This window comes from Coregonus lavaretus (genome assembly GCF_964263955.1).
Source record: "Coregonus lavaretus genome assembly, chromosome: 20".
Taxonomy (NCBI): Eukaryota; Metazoa; Chordata; class Actinopteri; order Salmoniformes; family Salmonidae; genus Coregonus; species Coregonus lavaretus.
The window spans coordinates 8816140-8834457 of NC_140007.1; the positions used below are offsets into that span (position 1 = coordinate 8816140).

The window sequence follows — 18318 nt, forward strand, 5'->3', positions numbered from 1 at the left end:
GACAGCCTTGATTACAAACCTGATTTTTCAAGCATTGAGGTTTCAGCCTAAATTCAGCGTAATGGAAACATCAATGCTATGTTTTAAAACTTGTTGTGTTTTAAAATATCTTTGAAATACTTTTCCCTTTTCCCTGGAGAGCTACTGTCCTGTTGGTTTTCACTCCAACCCTAATCAAGCGCACCTGATTCTAACAATTAGCTGGTTGATTAGCTGAATCAGGTTAGTTACAACTGGAGTCGGAGTGAAAACCTACAGGAGGGTAGCTCTCCAGGAACAGGGTTGGAGAGCCCAGCTCTAGCTCAAGTGTGGGGAACTTTGTAAATTGCCAATGTTTAATCTACTACAGCTTGGACCAGTTGTACTATCTCTGTTCAATAGCACTGAATAGCATTGTCTTTGACCTGTGTCAACTATTTATGAGTGATGTCTCAAAGAGTAAAGACCTTACATGCTCTTTCTACCTGTCTCAGTAGTATACTTTCCATAGTTCTACCTTGAGTGATACTACATCACAGTGTGCAAAACACAATATAACTCTATAGTCCTTAGTTATACTTTCATTTTGCACTTTGTGCATTTACATTATTACTATGTCATTATCTAACTTGTGCATATCATGGCATTACTTAGCTCAACAAGGTAGTGGTGACAACAGTGTTACACAATTCAGTCAGCTGATGGAGTAGGGCATCAGTGTACACTACATGACCAAAAGTATGTGGACACCTGCTCGTCGGACATTTCATTCCAAAATCATGGGCATTAATATGGAATTGGTCCCCCCTTTGCTGCTATAACAGCCTCCACTCTTCTGGGAAGGCTTTCCACTAGATGTTGGAACATTGCTGTAGGGACTTGCTTCCATTCAGCCACAAGAGCATTAGTGAGGTCAGGCACTGACGTTGGTGATTAGGCCTGGCTCACAGTCGGCGTTCCAATTTATCCCAAAGGTGTTCGATGGGGTTGAGGTCAGGGCTCTGATAAGGCCAGTCAACAATTTCTGTATGGACCTCAATTTGTGCACAGGGGAATGGTTATGCTGAAACAGGAAAGGGCATTCCCCAAACTGTTGCCACAAAGTTAGAAGTACAGAATCGTCTAGAATGTCATTCATTGTATGCTGTAGCGTTAACATTTCCCAACACTGGAACTAAGGGGCTTAGACCGAACCATGAACAACAGCCCCAGACCATTATTCCTCCACCAAACTTTACAGTTGGCACGATGCTTTCGGGCAGGTAGTGCTCTCCTGGCATCCGGAAAACCCAGATTAATCCGTCGGACTGCCAGATGGTGAAGCGTGATTCATCCCTCCAGAGTACTCGTTTCCACTGTTCCGGAGTCCAATGGCGGATCCAGAGTCCAATGGCAGTGAGCTTTACACCACTCTAGCCGATGCTTGGCATTGCGCATGGTGATCTTAGGCTTGTGTGCGGCTGCTTGGCCATGGAAACCCATTTCATGAGGCTCCCGATTAACAGTTATTGTGCTGTCATAGCTTCCAGAGGCAGTTTGGAACTCGGTAGTGAGTGTTACAACCGAGGACAGATCATTTTTACTTGCTGCGCGCTTCAGCACTTGGCGGTCCTGTTCTGTGAGCTTGTGTGACCTACCACTTCGTGGCTGAGCCGCTGTTGCTCCTAGACATTTCCACTTCACAATAACAGCACTTACAGTTGACCGGGGCAGTTCTAGCAGGGCAGAAATTTGACGAACTGACTTGTTGGAAAGGTGGCATCCTATGACGGTGCCACGTTGAAAGTCACTGAGCTCTTCAGTATGGCCATTCTACTGCCAATGTTTGTCTATGGAGATTTTATGGCTGTGTGCTCGATTTCATACACCTGTCAGCAACGGGTGTGGCTGAATTAGGCAAATCCATATACTTTTGGTACATATAGTGTACATTATAAGGTATATTATGTATAATGGCAGTTGTGCCCCTGTCTCAGTACTCACCCTCCATCTCTCCCCAGGTCAACCAGGTATCCTCCTCAGGAGGGGGAGGGTTCTCAGGATGGGGAACATTGAGCGAAGCCAACGGAACTCTGAGAAGCCAGAATGGGCGGGGCATGGTAAGTGACATCTGCTCCAGGCAGCCACAAGGGGGCAACATAACCCTCCTTTTTATTCCTTAGTGCTACATACAGTGCCTTCAGGAAGTGTTCACACGTCACACCCCTTGACCTTTTCCACATTTTGTTGTGTTACAGCCTGAATTTAAAATGGATTATATTTACATTTTGTGTCACTGGCCTACACACAATACCCCATAATGTCAAAGTGGAATTATGTTTGTAGAAATTTGTACAAGTTAATAAAAAATGAAAAGCTTGAGTCAATAAGTATTCAACTTATTGGTTCTCCTAATACTGTAAAGAAAGATAGCAGATCTTTCTCCTCCATATTCTGTTATTTTATCTAAAAGATCAGGTGTACGCTAACCTAGTCTCAGAGCATTTCGTATTATTCTGTACGTAAATCCGAGACACTCCTTTCAGTATGATATGTTATGTTTCGTATGATATGCATTAATTTGTTGATATCCATCACCCATTTCATCTGATATGTTACGAATTACAATTCATATTATATGTTGTGAATTAGCAAATCTACAATATATTTGCAAACGTACAATATGTTACGAATTTGCAAATGTATGATATTTTAAGAATTCTAGCTAGGTGGCTAACGTTAGCTAGCTCGCTAATGTTAGCAAGGCTAGGGGTTAGGGTTAGGGGTTAGGGTTAAGGTTAGGGTTAAGTTTAGGAGTTAGGTTAAATGGTTAAGATTAGGGTTAGGGGAAGGGTTAGCTAAAAGGGTTAAGTTTAGGGGAAGGGTTAGCTAACATTCTAAGTAGTTGCAAAGTAGCTAAAAAGTAGTAAGTAATTGAAAAGTTGTTAAATAGCTAAAATGCTAAAGTTGTCCGTTATGAGATTCAAACTCGCAACCTTTAGGTTGCTAGACATTCGCGTTATATGACCACTCCGACCAACCACCCGCCTTTCGTTTTGCCTTAAATAACCATCTGGCTTAATAGAGTGTCTCGGATTTAGGTACAGAATAATACAAAATGCTCTGAGACCAGTTTGTGTACGCTGACCCCAGCTAAATAACTTGAAAAGATTTAAAGCGCAATTATGCGTTTTATCTCCAGTACATGGCCACAATTGTCAGCTAGGTAGCTGTGCTCTACTGATAATCTCAGTGCATCCTTGCTGGGATGACACAATCAATCTACTGTCGGCGTCTGGAAATGCCATCTCCGGACAGTACACAGCATGATGTCCTGATTAATGACAAAGTCTACCTCGCTTCCTACTTGACTGAATCACTTGGGAGTAACAAACAAGTCCTTCAACACCTTTTTGAAACTGCTAAGCTACCTGTTGACTACCCTCCTGCTCTCCAGGGATGGGCTGGGACTAACACCACCAAGCCAGCGATTCTCACCGGAGTAGAAAGCAGTGCATGGCAGTGGAGTGCTATGGTCCCATGATTTCTCTTGAGTCGCCCGGCTCCAAGACAAACTTTGACTGTCCAAACATACTGTATACAAGTCATTATACGTGATTCTTGACTCTGCTTCTGGCACGCAAGCTGTTTGAATTAATTCCCAGCATCCAGTGCAATTGCGAGGGATAGTTAATTGCACTACCAAACTGCCCCCAATCAAAACAAAATGGCCTAAACCCAGCAGTCAGAAAACACCGAAAATATATATTTTTTCAAACTGTCAATCACTCTCAAGTCATCTGGGACCCACGAGCTAAGCCCAAGGGACTACTAGGGGGGTACGTGAACATTCGCAGTGTCATTCCAAAAAGTTGTCGAATTCAACATCTTTTCAAGGACTCCAACCTTGACTTCCTCTGCCTTTCAGAGACATGGCTCCATAAAAATGTTCCATTTGCTGCTTTGATTGTGCCCGTCTACAATGTTTTCAGGAGAGAGGATTGTAGGAAGAGGAGGGGGTCTGATGATTTACATTAAAGAACATATCCGATGTAAACAAATTGAGTGGTCATGTGATAATGAACTAGAACAGGATTTTCCAAACTCGGTCCTTGGGACCCCAAGGGCAGTAGCTGTGTGTGGGTAAAATCACTGGGGAAGTGAAGCCAGAAAAAAAAGCCATATTACAACATATGTGTTGTGATAATTGTGTTGTTTGCTCTATACCCTGTTAGTTCATATGTCTTGCGACCGTGATATATAAGCCTAATGCCAAGACAATAAGAAGACACAGGGGCAGAATAAATTCAACCACAGAGATCAACCTCTGTCCGGTGAAGTCCACAAAGCATTTTGCATGTAACAAACAGTTACATGACCTATAGCATGGTAAAGCAAGTTAATGTTTCTGACATTTTCGGACTACTAAACACTATTGATTTAGAAACACAAAGACTGTCCATGATTTCTGAGTGTGTGTGTGTGTGTGTGTGTTCTGCGTATGCGTTCGTGCAAGTAGAAAAAACATGCTGACTCACCCTACTTCTAGAGAAATGCCAACGCCATCCTCCTCTCTTTCATGATGACAAAACATGAAAGTCTATGACCCTGTCCAACCTCAACCGTCATACAATACAAGCATTTATTTTTTGTTGTCCTAGGCTACCTGGCTAAAATGCTTGCTCGCTAGCCTAACTTCCTTTCATAGGCAACATTAGCTAGTTAACATTGCCTTCAACATCTAGCTACATATTGAACTCCCATCCTCTCAGGCAAGGGGCACAATGTATGAATGTATGGTTGGATCAGAATCACCATTATAATTATTAGCCAGTGTGGAGAATGAAGTAAAGCCACAAGTCCATCCATGGCTAATTTATGAAAGGGACAATTATAGCTATCTAGCTAGCCACCGGAGTACAACAACACAGCAAGAGGCAACAATTCAAGTTGTTTCTGTCAATGACGTATTGCTCTCGATGTGATGTGATTGGAGTGAAGCCAAATCCAAACTGGCTTCCCTTGACACTTTTCTTTGGTGCGCCAGGACCATTCACATTTGAGCTCACTCAGTTTAGCTATTGGCTATTATTTTATACTTTTTTTATCAAGGGAGGCCAAATGCTCGCTGATTTTTCAAGCATTGAGGTTTCAGCCTAAATTCTGCGTAATGGAAACATCAATGCTATGTTTTAAAACTTGTTGTGTTTTAAAATATCTTTGAAATACTTTTCCCTTTTCCCTGGAGAGCTACTGTCCTGTTGGTTTTCACTCCAACCCTAATCAAGCACACCTGATTCTAACAATTAGCTGGTTGATTAGCTGAATCAGGTTAGTTACAACTGGAGTCGGAGTGAAAACCTACAGGAGGGTAGTTCTCCAGGAACAGGGTTGGAGAGCCCTGCCCTAGCTCAAGTGTGGGGAACTTTGTAAATTGCCAATGTTTTATCTACTACAGCTTGGACCAGTTGTACTATCTCTGTTCAATAGCACTGAATAGCATTGTCTTTGACCTGTGTCAACTATTTATGAGTGATGTCTCAAAGAGTAAAGACCTTACATGCTCTTTCTACCTGTCTCAGTAGTATACTTTCCATAGTTCTACCTTGAGTGATACTACATCACAGTGTGCAAAACACAATACAACTCTATAGTCCTTAGTTATACTTTCATTTTGCACTTTGTGCATTTACATTATTACTATGTCATTATCTAACTTGTGCATATCATGGCATTACTTAGCTCAACAAGGTAGTGGTGAAAACAGTGGTACACAATTCAGTCAGCTGATGGAGTAGGGCATCAGTGTACACTACATTACCAAAAGTATGTGGACACCTGCTCGTCGGACATCTCATTCCAAAATCATGGGCATTAATATGGAATTGGTCCCCCCTTTGCTGCTATAACAGCCTCCACTCTTCTGGGAAGGCTTTCCACTAGATGTTGGAACATTGCTGTAGGGACTTGCTTCCATTCAGCCACAAGAGCATTAGTGAGGTCAGGCACTGACGTTGGTGATTAGGCCTGGCTCACAGTCGGCGTTCCAATTTATCCCAAAGGTGTTCGATGGGGTTGAGGTCAGGGCTCTGATAAGGCCAGTCAACAATTTCTGTATGGACCTCAATTTGTGCACGGGGGCATGGTTATGCTGAAACAGGAAAGGGCCTTCCCCAAACTGTTGCCACAAAGTTAGAAGTACAGAATCGTCTAGAATGTCATTCATTGTATGCTGTAGCGTTAACATTTCCCATCACTGGAACTAAGGGGCTTAGCCCGAACCATGAACAACAGCCCCAGACCATTATTCCTCCACCCAACTTTACAGTTGACACGATGCTTTCGGGCAGGTAGCGTTCTCCTGGCATCTGGAAAACCCAGATTCATCCGTCGGACTGCTAGATGGTGAAGCTTGATTCATCCCTCCAGAGTACTTGTTTCCACTGCTCCGGAGTCCAATGGCGGCTCCAGAGTCCAATGGCGGTGAGCTTTACACCACTCTAGCCGATGCTTGGCATTGCGCATGGTGATCTTAGGCTTGTGTGCGGCTGCTTGGCCATGGAAACCCATTTCATGAGGCTCCCGATTAACAGTTATTGTGCTGTCATAGCTTCAAGAAGCAGTTTGGAACTCGGTAGTGAGTGTTACAACCGAGGAAATTTTTACTTGCTGCGCGCTTCAGCACTTGGCGGTCCTGTTCTGTGAGCTTGTGTGACCTACCACTTCGTGGCTGAGCCGCTGTTGCTCCTAGACATTTCCACTTCACAATAACAGCACTTACAGTTGACCGGGGCAGTTCTAGCAGGGCAGAAATTTGACGAACTGACTTGTTGGAAAGGTGGCATCCTATGACGGTGCCACGTTGAAAGTCACTGAGCTCTTCAGTATGGCCATTCTACTGCCAATGTTTGTCTATGGAGATTTTATGGCTGTGTGCTCGATTTCATACACCTGTCAGCAACGGGTGTGGCTGAATTAGGCAAATCCATATACTTTTGGTACATATAGTGTACATTATAAGGTATATCATGTATAATGGCAGTTGTGCCCCTGTCTCAGTACTCACCCTCCATCTCTCCCCAGGTCAACCAGGTGTCCTCCTCAGGAGGGGGAGGGTTCTCAGGATGGGGAACATTGAGCGAAGCCAACGGAACTCTGAGAAGCCAGAATGGGCGGGGCATGGTAAGTGACATCTGCTCCAGGCAGCCACAAGGGGGCAACATAACCCTCCTTTTTATTCCTTAGTGCTACATACAGTGCCTTCAGGAAGTGTTCACACGTCACACCCCTTGACCTTTTCCACATTTTGTTGTGTTACAGCCTGAATTTAAAATGGATTATATTTACATTTTGTGTCACTGGCCTACACACAATACCCCATAATGTCAAAGTGGAATTATGTTTGTAGAAATTTGTACAAGTTAATAAAAAATGAAAAGCTTGAGTCAATAAGTATTCAACTTATTGGTTCTCCTAATACTGTAAAGAAAGATAGCAGATCTTTCTCCTCCATATTCTGTTATTTTATCTAAAAGATCAGGTGTACGCTAACCTAGTCTCAGAGCATTTCGTATTATTCTGTACGTAAATCCAAGACACTCCTTTCAGTATGATATGTTATGTTTCGTATGATATGCATTAATTTGTTGATATCCATCACCCATTTCATCTGATATGTTACGAATTACAATTCATATTATATGTTGTGAATTAGCAAACTACAATATATTTGCAAACGTACAATATGTTACGAATTTGCAAATGTATGATATTTTAAGAATTCTAGGTAGGTGGCTAATGTTAGCTAGCTCGCTAATGTTAGCAAGGCTAGGGGTTAGGGTTAGGGGTTAGTGTTAAGTTTAGGGTTAAGTTTAGGAGTTAGGTTAGATGGTTAAGATTAGGGTTAGGGGAAGGGTTAGCTAAAAGGGTTAAGTTTAGGGGAAGGGTTAGCTAACATTCTAAGTAGTTGCAAAGTAGCTAAAAAGTAGTAAGTAATTGAAAAGTTGTTAATTAGCTAAAATGCTAAAGTTGTCCGTTATGAGATTCAAACTCGCAACCTTTAGGTTGCTAGACATTCGCGTTATATGACCACTCCGACCAACCACCCGCCTTTCGTTTTGCCTTAAATAACCATCTGGTTATTTAAGGCAAAATCCGAGTGTCTCGGATTTAGGTACAGAATAATACAAATAATACAGAATAATACAAAATGCTCTGAGACCAGGTTGTGTACGCTGACCCCAGCTAAATAACTTGAAAAGATTTAAAGCGCAATTATGCGTTTTATCTCCAGTACATGGACACAATTGTCAGCTAGGTAGCTGTGCTCTACTGATAATCTCAGTGCATCCTTGCTGGGATGACACAATCAATCTACTGTCGGCGTCGGGAAATGCCATCTCCGGACAGTACACAGCATGATGTCCTGATTAATGACAAAGTCTACCTCGCTTCCTACTTGACTGAATCACTTGGGAGTAACAAACAAGTCCTTCAACACCTTTTTGAAACTGCTAAGCTACCTGTTGACTACCCTCCTGCTCTCCAGGGATGGGCTGGGACTAACACCACCAAGCCAGCGATACTCACCGGAGTAGAAAGCAGTGCATGGCAGTGGAGTGCTATGGTCCCATGATTTCTCTTGAGTCGCCCGGCTCCAAGACAAACTTTGACTGTCCAAACATGCTGTATACAAGTCGTTATACGTGATTCTTGACTCTGCTTCTGGCACGCAAGCTGTTTGAATTAATTCCCCGCATCCAGTGCAATTGCGAGGGATAGTTAATTGCACTACCAAACTGCCCCCAATCAAAACAAAATGGCCTAAACCCAGCAGTCAGAAAACACCGAAAATATATATTTTTTCAAACTGTCAATCACTCTCAAGTCATCTGGGACCCACGAGCTAAGCCCAAGTGACTACTAGGGGGGTACGTGAACATTCGCAGTGTCATTCCAAAAAGTTGTCGAATTCAACATATTTTCAAGGACTCCAACCTTGACTTCCTCTGCCTTTCAGAGACATGGCTCCATAAAAATGTTCCATTTGCTGCTTTGATTGTACCCGTCTACAATGTTTTCAGGAGAGAAGATTGTAGGAAGAGGAGGGGGTCTGATGATTTACATTAAAGAACAAATCCGATGTAAACAAATTGAGTGGTCATGTGATAATGAACTAGAACAGGATTTTCCAAACTCGGTCCTTGGGACCCCAAGGGCAGTAGCTGTGTGTGGGTAAAATCACTGGGGAAGTGAAGCCAGAAAAAAAAGCCATATTACAACATATGTGTTGTGATAATTGTGTTGTTTGCTCTATACCCTGTTAGTTCATATGTCTTGCGCCCGTGATATATAAGCCTAATGCCAAGACAATAAGAAGACACAGGGGCAGAATAAATTCAACCACAGAGATCAACCTCTGTCCGGTGAAGTCCACAAAGCATTTTGCATGTAACAAACAGTTACATGACCTATAGCATGGTAAAGCAAGTTAATGTTTCTGACATTTTCGGACTACTAAACACTATTGATTTAGAACCACAAAGACTGTCCATGATTTCTGAGTGTGTGTGTGTGTGTGTGTGTTCTGCGTGTGCGTTCGTGCAAGTAGAAAAAACATGCTGACTCACCCTACTTCTAGAGAAATGCCAACGCCATCCTCCTCTCTTTCATGTTGACAAAACATGAAAGTCTATGACCCTGTCCAACCTCAACCGTCATACAATACAAGCATTTATTTTTTGTTGTCCTAGGCTACCTGGCTAAAATGCTTGCTCGCTAGCCTAACTTCCTTTCATAGGCAACATTAGCTAGTTAACATTGCCTTCAACATCTAGCTACATATTGAACTTCCATCCTCTCAGGCAAGGGGCACAATGTATGAATGTATGGTTGGATCAGAATCACCATTATAATTATTAGCCAGTGTGGAGAATGAAGTAAAGCCACAAGTCCATCCATGGCTAATTTATGAAAGGGACAATTATAGCTATCTAGCTAGCCACCGGAGTACAACAACACAGCAAGAGGCAACAATTCAAGTTGTTTCTGTCAATGACGTATTGCTCTCGATGTGATGTGATTGGAGTGAAGCCAAATCCAAACTGGCTTCCCTTGACACTTTTCTTTGGTGCGCCAGGACCATTCACATTTGAGCTCACTCAGTTTAGCTATTGGCTATTATTTTATACTTTTTTTATCAAGGGAGGCCAAATGCTCGCTGGCTTCCCTTGCATGCAATGCTACGGGTGGCAACAATGTCATACTCTTTTTGACCAGACAGCATCAGATAGATGGCTTACACATACAGAGACAGAGGAGCGCTGTTTCGCCTACTCTGATGCTTTCTCCATTTAGATACTGTACATTCAGCCTCTTGCAAATCGAAGGAAAATTATGAAACACAGAGACGAAATATACGGGATTTTTTAAATTAATTTTTGGTAAATTCTTTGGGGAAGCCTGGCTTTCCTTGGCATCCATGAATACACACCACTACCACTACAATACCTTTGACCTCACACAGCTAGATCTGTTGGTTATTAATAAACCAGAGAGTGACTAAATAATTCTACATGGTTACTATGGTTATAATGTGACACTTATAGCCAGACAGCTTTCTAAGAAGAGGTTTAACCTCTACTGAACAGGGTTAACCTCTCTACTGAACATGTTTTACCTCTCTAGTGTTATTAAGCCTGATCAACTCAGAATACCTAAGGGTGAGTTAACTGGAATGATCTTCTATCCTATTCAAATGTGGAAGCTGACAGTCAGGTTTTTCTATCCACAATCCAGACTACAAATGGCTACAAGGAAAACCAAATCCAAACCTGGCCAAAAGAGCACTTCCTTGGCTAAATGGAGAAACTGATGAAAGAATGAGCTCATGCACTAAAAACATCCCTAAAGTCCAAATTAGAGCATGATGGATGTAGGTTTACCATATTGATAAATAAGGTGATGAAAGAAATCAGATAGGCCAAGGCAAAACTTTTTTTATTAACATAATTGGTGAAGCTAAGGAAAATTCAAAATTGATCTGGGAGAATCTAAAGAAGTTGACAGGGCAAGACAATAGCAACACTGTAAAAAGACCAGAAATCAATGTGAATGGCAGTCTAACACAGAATGCAGTCGAAATAGCAACAGGCTTCAACTCATACTTTGTTGTCTCTGTCAAGGTACTGAAGCATAACTTCTCCACTGGTTACTTGGGCTCAGCGCCAGTGAATGAGACTCAACCTGTCTTCACAATAAGGGAGGTTTCTGAGTCAGAGGTGAACAAGGTGATTAGCTCACTAAAGAAATCTAAAGACAAATATGTGTTTGGGCTGGACTCTACCTTTCTTAAAACTACAAAGAGTCACTCACTGGCCCCATTACTAAGGTCACCAACACGTTTATTGGTCAGGGGGTGTTTCCAAGGGTCTGGAGGTCGGCCATTATAATGCCCATCTTTAAATCAGTTGACTCTGCTGACGTGAGTAACTACAGGCCCATTAGTATACTACCTGTGGTGTCGAAGGTTGCTGAAAAGTGTGGAGCAGAGCAACTGATTGCCCACCTCAACAACAGCCCCTTCACATTACACTCCATGCAGTTTGGCTTCAGAGCAAACCACTCCACAGAAATGGCCAACTGCTTTCTTCTGGAAAATGTGAAGTCCAAGATGGACAAAGGGGGCGTTGTTGGGGCTGTATTTCTAGACCTAAGGAAAGCCTTTGATACTGTTAACCATGAGGTTCTCATCACAAAACTGTCCAAGTTCAACTTTTCCCCCGATGCCTTGAGATGGATGAAATAATACTGTACCTTGAAGGCTGAACCCAGTATGTCACTAAGGGAGATTGACAGTTCTTTTGTGTTTCTTCCATTTGCGAATAATCGCACCAACTGTTGTCACCTTCTCACCAAGCTGCTTGGCGATGTTCTTGTAGCCCATTCCAGCCTTGTGTAGGTCTACAATCTTGTCCCTGACATCATTGGAGAGCTCTTTGGTCTTGGCCATGGTGGAGAGTTTGGAATCTGATTGATTGATTGCTTCTGTGGACAGGTGTCTTTTATACAGGCAACAAGCTGAGATTAGGAGCAAAAAAGAGTGTGCTCCTAATCTCAGCTCGTTACCTGTATAAAAGACACCTGGGAGCCAGAAATCTTTCTGATTGAGAGGGGGTCAAATACTTATTTCCCTCATTAAAATGCAAATCAATTTATAATTTTTTTTTGTTGTTATTCTGTCTATCACTGTTCAAATAAACCCTCCATTACAATTATAGACTGATCATTTCTTTGTTAGTGGGCAAACGTACAAATCAGCAGGGGATCAAATACTTTTTTCCCTCACTGTATATATTTTTGGAATGTCCCAAGCAGTGAATTTCAAACACAGATTCAACCACAAAGACCAGGGAGGTTTTTCAATGCCTCGCAAAGAAGGGCACCTATTGGTAGATGGGTAAAAATAAAAGAAGCAGATATTGAATAGCCCTTTTAGCATGGTGAAGTTATCAATTACACTTTGGATCGTGTATCAATACACCCAGTCACTACTAAGATACAGGCGTCCTTCCTAACTCAGTTGCCAGAGAAGAAGGAAACCGCTCAGGGATTCCACCATGAGGCCAATGGTGACTTTAAAACAGTTACAGAGTTCAATGGCTGTGATAGGAGAAAACTGAGGATGGATAAACATTGTAGTTACTCCACAATACTAACCTAAATAACAGAGGGAAAAGAAAGAAACCTGTACAGAATGAAAATATTCCAAAACATGCATCCTGTTTGCAATAAAACACTAAAGATGTGACAAAGAAATTAACTTAATGTCCTAAATACAAAGCGATATGTTTGGGGCAAATCCAACACAACACATCACTGAGTACCACTCTATTTTCAAGCATGGTGGTGGTTGCATCATGGTATGGGTATGCTTGTCATCGGCAAGGAAGGACTAGGGAGTTTTTTGGGATAAAAATTAATGGAATAGAGCTAAGCACAAGCAAAATCCTAGAGGAACACCTGGTTCAGTCTGCTTTCCAACAGACACTGGGAGACAAATTTGCCTTTCAGCAGGACAACGACCTAAAACACATGGCCAAATATACAAATCAAATCAAATTGTATTGGTCACATACACATATTTAGCAGATGTTATTGCGGGTGTAGCGAAATGTCCTGGAGGGAAGGCAATGTGTCCCCGGTGATGTGTCGGGCAGACCGCACCACCTTCTGGAGTACCCTGCGGTTGCGGGGGGTGCAGTTGCCGTATCAGGCGGTGATACAGCCCGACAGGATGCTCTCAATTGTGCATCTGTAAAGGTTTGTGAGGGGGCCATGCCGAATTTCTTCAGCCTCCTGAGGTTGAAGAGGCACTATTGTGCCTTCTTCACCACACTGTATGTGTGGATGGACAATTTCAGATTATCATTGATGTGTACATCAAGGAACTTGAAGCTTTTCACCTTCTCCACTGCGGTCCCGTCGATGTGGACAGGGGCGTGCTCCCTCTGCTGTGTCTAGAAGTCCACAATTAGCTCCTTCATTTTGTTGACGTTGAGGGAGAGGTTATTTTCCTGCCACCACTCCGCCAGGGTCCTCACTTCCTCCCTGTAGTCTGTCTCGTCATTGCTGGTAATCAGGCCTAATACTGTTGTGTCGTCTGCAAACTTGATGATTGAGTTGGAGGCGTTCGTGGACACGCAGTCATTGGTGAACAGGGAGTATAAGAGGAGGCTGAGCACGCACCCTTGTGGGGTCCCTGTGTTGAGGATCAGCGTAGTGGAGATGTTGTTTCCTACCTTCACCAGCTGGGGGCACCCCATCAAGAAGTCCAGGACCCACTTGCAGAAGGCGGGGTTCAGACCCAGGGCCCCAAGCTTAATGATGAGCTTGGAGTTTCTTACCAAGACGACATTGAATGTTCCTGAGTGGAAATCTTTGGCAAGACTTGAAAATGGCTGTCTAGCAATGATCAAGAACCAACTTGATGGAGGTTGAAGAATTTTTTAAAGAATAATGTGCAAATATTGTACAATCTAGGTGTGCAAAGCTCTTAGAGACTTACCCAGAAAGACTCACAGCTGTAATCGCTGCCAAAGGTGATTATAACATGTATTGACTCAGGGGTGTGAATACTTATGTAATTGAGATATTTCTGTATTTCATTTTTAATACAAGTGCAAGAAATTCTAAATAAGTTTTCACTTTGTCATTATGGGGTATTGTGTGTAGATTGGTGAGAAAATATATATATTTAATCAATTTTAAATTCAGGATGTAATACAACAAAATGTGGAATAAGTCTGGAGGCACTGTATATGATTCGACAGTTGTAGAGATACAATTTATGACAGGTTATTACATTAACTACAGGTTATCAAGGTTTTATACAGTGAAGTGGGTGCATTAATGCAGTCGATCATTCTCATATCAACAATGTGAATATGTATTTTCTAACAGCAGTACCAGAAGTGGACTACAAGCAGGAACAATACCATGAGGGTAAGTGTTGCTGTGCAGTAACTATCAGAATCTGGTCTACTTGACACCCCACCATTAACACATACACACTACATAAACTGTTGTTCCTCCATCAATCCTCCATGTTTGTTTTCCTGTGTTTTCACGGGCTCCTCCCTTCTCTCCTTAGAATAACTCTTCGAGGTATTCTCGCTCCTTCAGCCTGCTGTCGGACCAGCACATCTCAGAGCACATAGACCGGGTAAGACACCTGCCCCTCAGAAGCACAGCCATTACAGAACCGGTTGTGTGTACACTGGCCCAAGGGCCCCAGAGAGGGAACTGTGGGCCCCAGAGGGGGAACCACCTCAGGCCAGCCCATGTGTAATCCCAAAATGAGACCCGTAACCCTCACTATGAGGCATTTTAGCACAACTCCTTTGTATTAGCGTGGGAGAGTGTTGTGTAACACCAGGTGTTTGTACAATACGAGGGAAAATGTCACAAGTAGCGTGTGCCGTGAGAACAGAGACAGACAATTATGTCAAGATGTGTATGATGCACCGTGTGGTCTTGAAAACAGTAACTAATGGTGGCGATATTTGTCTTTTTGTTACTACAAACATTCTTTAATATAAGAAATATCCCTCCCATGGATCTATTATAAGTACTTATTTAGTTACTAGTATTGAGAGTTTTTTAAAGATCTTGTAAACATTTAATTATGTAAAAATGTAATAGTTAACATCCTCTACCGTTGGCGTGTTCATTCCCCAGAGGCTGTATATGATTGGAGATGAGATGGACTACCAATCCTACGAGTACGGCTACGAGGGGAGAGGCAGCAATTGCCAGTCGCTGGATGAGCTATCGCTAAGCAACCTAGGGGATGACTTGAAGTTCCTAGAGGACCTGGGGTCAAAGTTCAACACCCTGGGGGGCATCTGTCACGAGGACATGCAGAAGAGGAACATTAGGCTGTAGACACACACACACACCTGGCTGGGAGATGATTATTAGACACGTCTGTCATCGTCCCCTGTTTGAGGTGAATGGGGTGATTACCTATTAGTTGGAGAAGAGGACACATTTACACCAAACTTCCTCTATTGGGATTTTGGATCAAGCTTTGCGTTGTCGACGTCAGTGTGACATTTTCTTAAAGACCAAAACTGTTGTGGATTGGCTTTTACCCAAAAGAGGGACTGGGAGAGACACTTCTGACATTTTTGCCTGACATAATGAATGATGACCTTACTGTACTGAATAAACCGCATCATGCTTGGATGGCTTTATGGATTTCGGTTTTGACAGGACCGGGTGTGTTTGTATGGTGATTGTTTTGTTATGTTATATGTGATATTATCATTGCTACGCTTCACAGTACTTTCAATAGTATTTTACAATCTCTTGCTCTACTGGTTATGCCAGAATGGGATTAACTTCAATGCTAACACTTTGATGGAAATGTCAACATCACTTCTGTGGGAGCTTTACAGTTGTGTGAATGATACTTTTTATAACCTTTTTCTGCTTTGGATATGGATTTACCCAAGTTGCTTAAAAAAACATTTCTTGACCTCCCTGGAGTAGTATCGTACTAGCTGTGTGGTCAACCTGGACTCAGGGGTAGACGTAACATAGTAAATGGAAATCTGTCTCCCTTTATTTAGTATCATATGTTACGTTTCGTATGATATGTATTAATTTGTGGATGTCCATCATCCACTCCGTATGATATGTTACCTGTTTGGTTCTGTTTTTCCTTCCTGCTAAGGGATTGGTACAGCGTACCTTGCTCACTGCCTGTAATTATTATTATCTTAACATGATACAGTGGGGAAAAAAAGTATTTAGTCAGCCACCAATTGTGCAAGTTCTCCCACTTAAAAAGATGAGAGAGGCCTATATTTTTCATCATAGGTACACGTCAACTATGACAGACAAAATGAGAAAAAAAATCCAGAAAATCACATTGTAGGATTTTTTATGAATTTATATGCAAATTATGGTGGAAAATAAGTATTTGGTCAATAACAAAAGTTTCTCAATACTTTGTTATATACCCTTTGTTGGCAATGACACAGGTCAAACGTTTTCTGTAAGTCTTCACAAGGTTTTCACACACTGTTGCTGTTATTTTGGCCCATTCCTCCATGCAGATCTCCTCTAGAGCAGTGATGTTTTGGGGCTGTCGCTGGGCAACACAGACTTTCAACTCCCTCCAAAGATTTTCTATGGGGTTGAGATCTGGAGACTGGCTAGGCCACTCCAGGACCTTGAAATGATTCTTACGAAGCCACTCCATCGTTGCCCGGGCGGTGTGTTTGGGATCATTGTCATGCTGAAAGACCCAGCCACGTTTAATCTTCAATGCCCTTGCTGATGGAAGGAGGTTTTAACTCAAAATCTCACGATACATGGCCCCATTCATTCTTTCCTTTACACAGATTAGTCGTCCTGGTCCCTTTGCAGAAAAACAGCCCCAAAGCATGATGTTTCCACCCCCATGCTTCACAGTAGGTATGGTGTTCTTTGGATGCAACTCAGCATTCTTTGTCCTCCAAACACGACGAGTTGAGTTTTTACCAAAAAGTTCTATTTTGGTTTCATCTGACCATATGACATTCTCCCAATCCTCTTCTGGATCATCCAAATGCACTCTAGCAAACTTCAGACGGGCCTGGACATGTACTGGCTTAAGCAGGGGGACACGTCTGCACTGTAGGATTTGAGTCCCTGGCGGCGTAGTGTGTTACTGATGGTAGGCTTTGTTACTTTGGTCCCAGCTCTCTGCAGGTCATTCACTAGGTCCCCCCGTGTGGTTCTGGGATTTTTGCTCACCGTTCTTGTGATCATTTTGACCCCACGGGGTGAGATCTTGCGTGGAGCCCCAGATCGAGGGAGATTATCAGTGGTCTTGTATGTCTTCCATTTCCTAATAATTGCTCCCACAGTTGATTTCTTCAAACCAAGCTGCTTACCTATTGCTGATTCAGTCTTCCCAGCCTGGTGCAGGTCTACAATTTTGTTTCTGGTGTCCTTTGACAGCTCTTTGGTCTTGGCCATAGTGGAGTTTGGAGTGTGACTGTTTGAGGTTGTGGACAGGTGTCTTTTATACTGATAACAAGTTCAAACAGGTGCCATTAATACAGGTAACGAGTGGAGGACAGAGGAGCCTCTTAAAGAAGAAGTTACAGGTCTGTGAGAGCCAGAAATCTTGCTTATTTGTAGGTGACCAAATACTTATTTTCCACCATAATTTGCAAATAAATTCATTAAAAATCCTACAATGTGATTTTCTGGAGAAAAAAAATCTCAATTTGTCTGTCATAGTTGGCGTGTACCTATGATGAAAATTACAGGCCTCTCTCATCTTATAAGTGGGAGAACTTGCACAATTGGTGGTTGACTAAATACTTTTTTTCCCCACTGTATACACTCTGGCAGTGAGATACCCCGAAAGAGCAGAGCCTAACATCAAGACTAACATATTGCATGTATTATAATCTTTTCTAATAAATGGTTAAACAAATGCATGCCGTTTCCTGTCTGAACCTTGAGTTATTGGTAAAACGTACATACAGTGAGGGAAAAAAGTATTTGATCCCCTGCTGATTTTGTACGTTTGCCCACTGACAAAGACATGGTCAGTCTCTAATTTTAATGGTAGGTTTATTTGAACAGTGAGAGACAGAATAACAACAAAAATATCCAGAAAAACGCATGTCAAAAATGTTATAAATTGATTTGAATTTTAATGAAGGAAAAAAGTATTTCACCCCTCTGCAAAACATGACTTAGTTGGTGGCAAAACCCTTGTTGGCAATCACAGAGGTCAGACGTTTCTTGTAGTTTGCCACTAGGTTTGCACAAATCTCAGGAGGGATTTTGTCCCAC

The 18318-nt window shown here is 42.3% G+C and overlaps 1 protein-coding gene across 2 annotated transcripts in view; it reads left to right on the forward strand.

Annotated features, from left to right (window-relative positions):
* Nucleotides 1-17956, forward strand: part of LOC311147943 (cadherin-like protein 26) — a 33992-nt gene extending 16036 nt beyond the window's left edge. Inside the window, exons 16-21 of one of the 2 annotated variants that reach the window (XR_014614830.1) lie at nucleotides 1980-2078; nucleotides 7042-7140; nucleotides 14419-14460; nucleotides 14609-14680; nucleotides 15196-16294; nucleotides 17784-17956. Coding sequence is in view for 1 of the 2 variants with exons in the window: in XM_084184791.1 (XP_084040917.1) it covers nucleotides 1980-2078; nucleotides 7042-7140; nucleotides 14419-14460; nucleotides 14609-14680; nucleotides 15196-15402 (519 nt within the window). In the remaining variant the exon portion in view is untranslated. Of the gene's footprint in view, nucleotides 1-1979; nucleotides 2079-7041; nucleotides 7141-14418; nucleotides 14461-14608; nucleotides 14681-15195; nucleotides 17704-17783 lie in introns of those variants that run through there. The other variant, XM_084184791.1, reaches the window with a different exon arrangement.
* The last annotated feature ends 362 nt before the right edge of the window (nucleotides 17957-18318 follow it).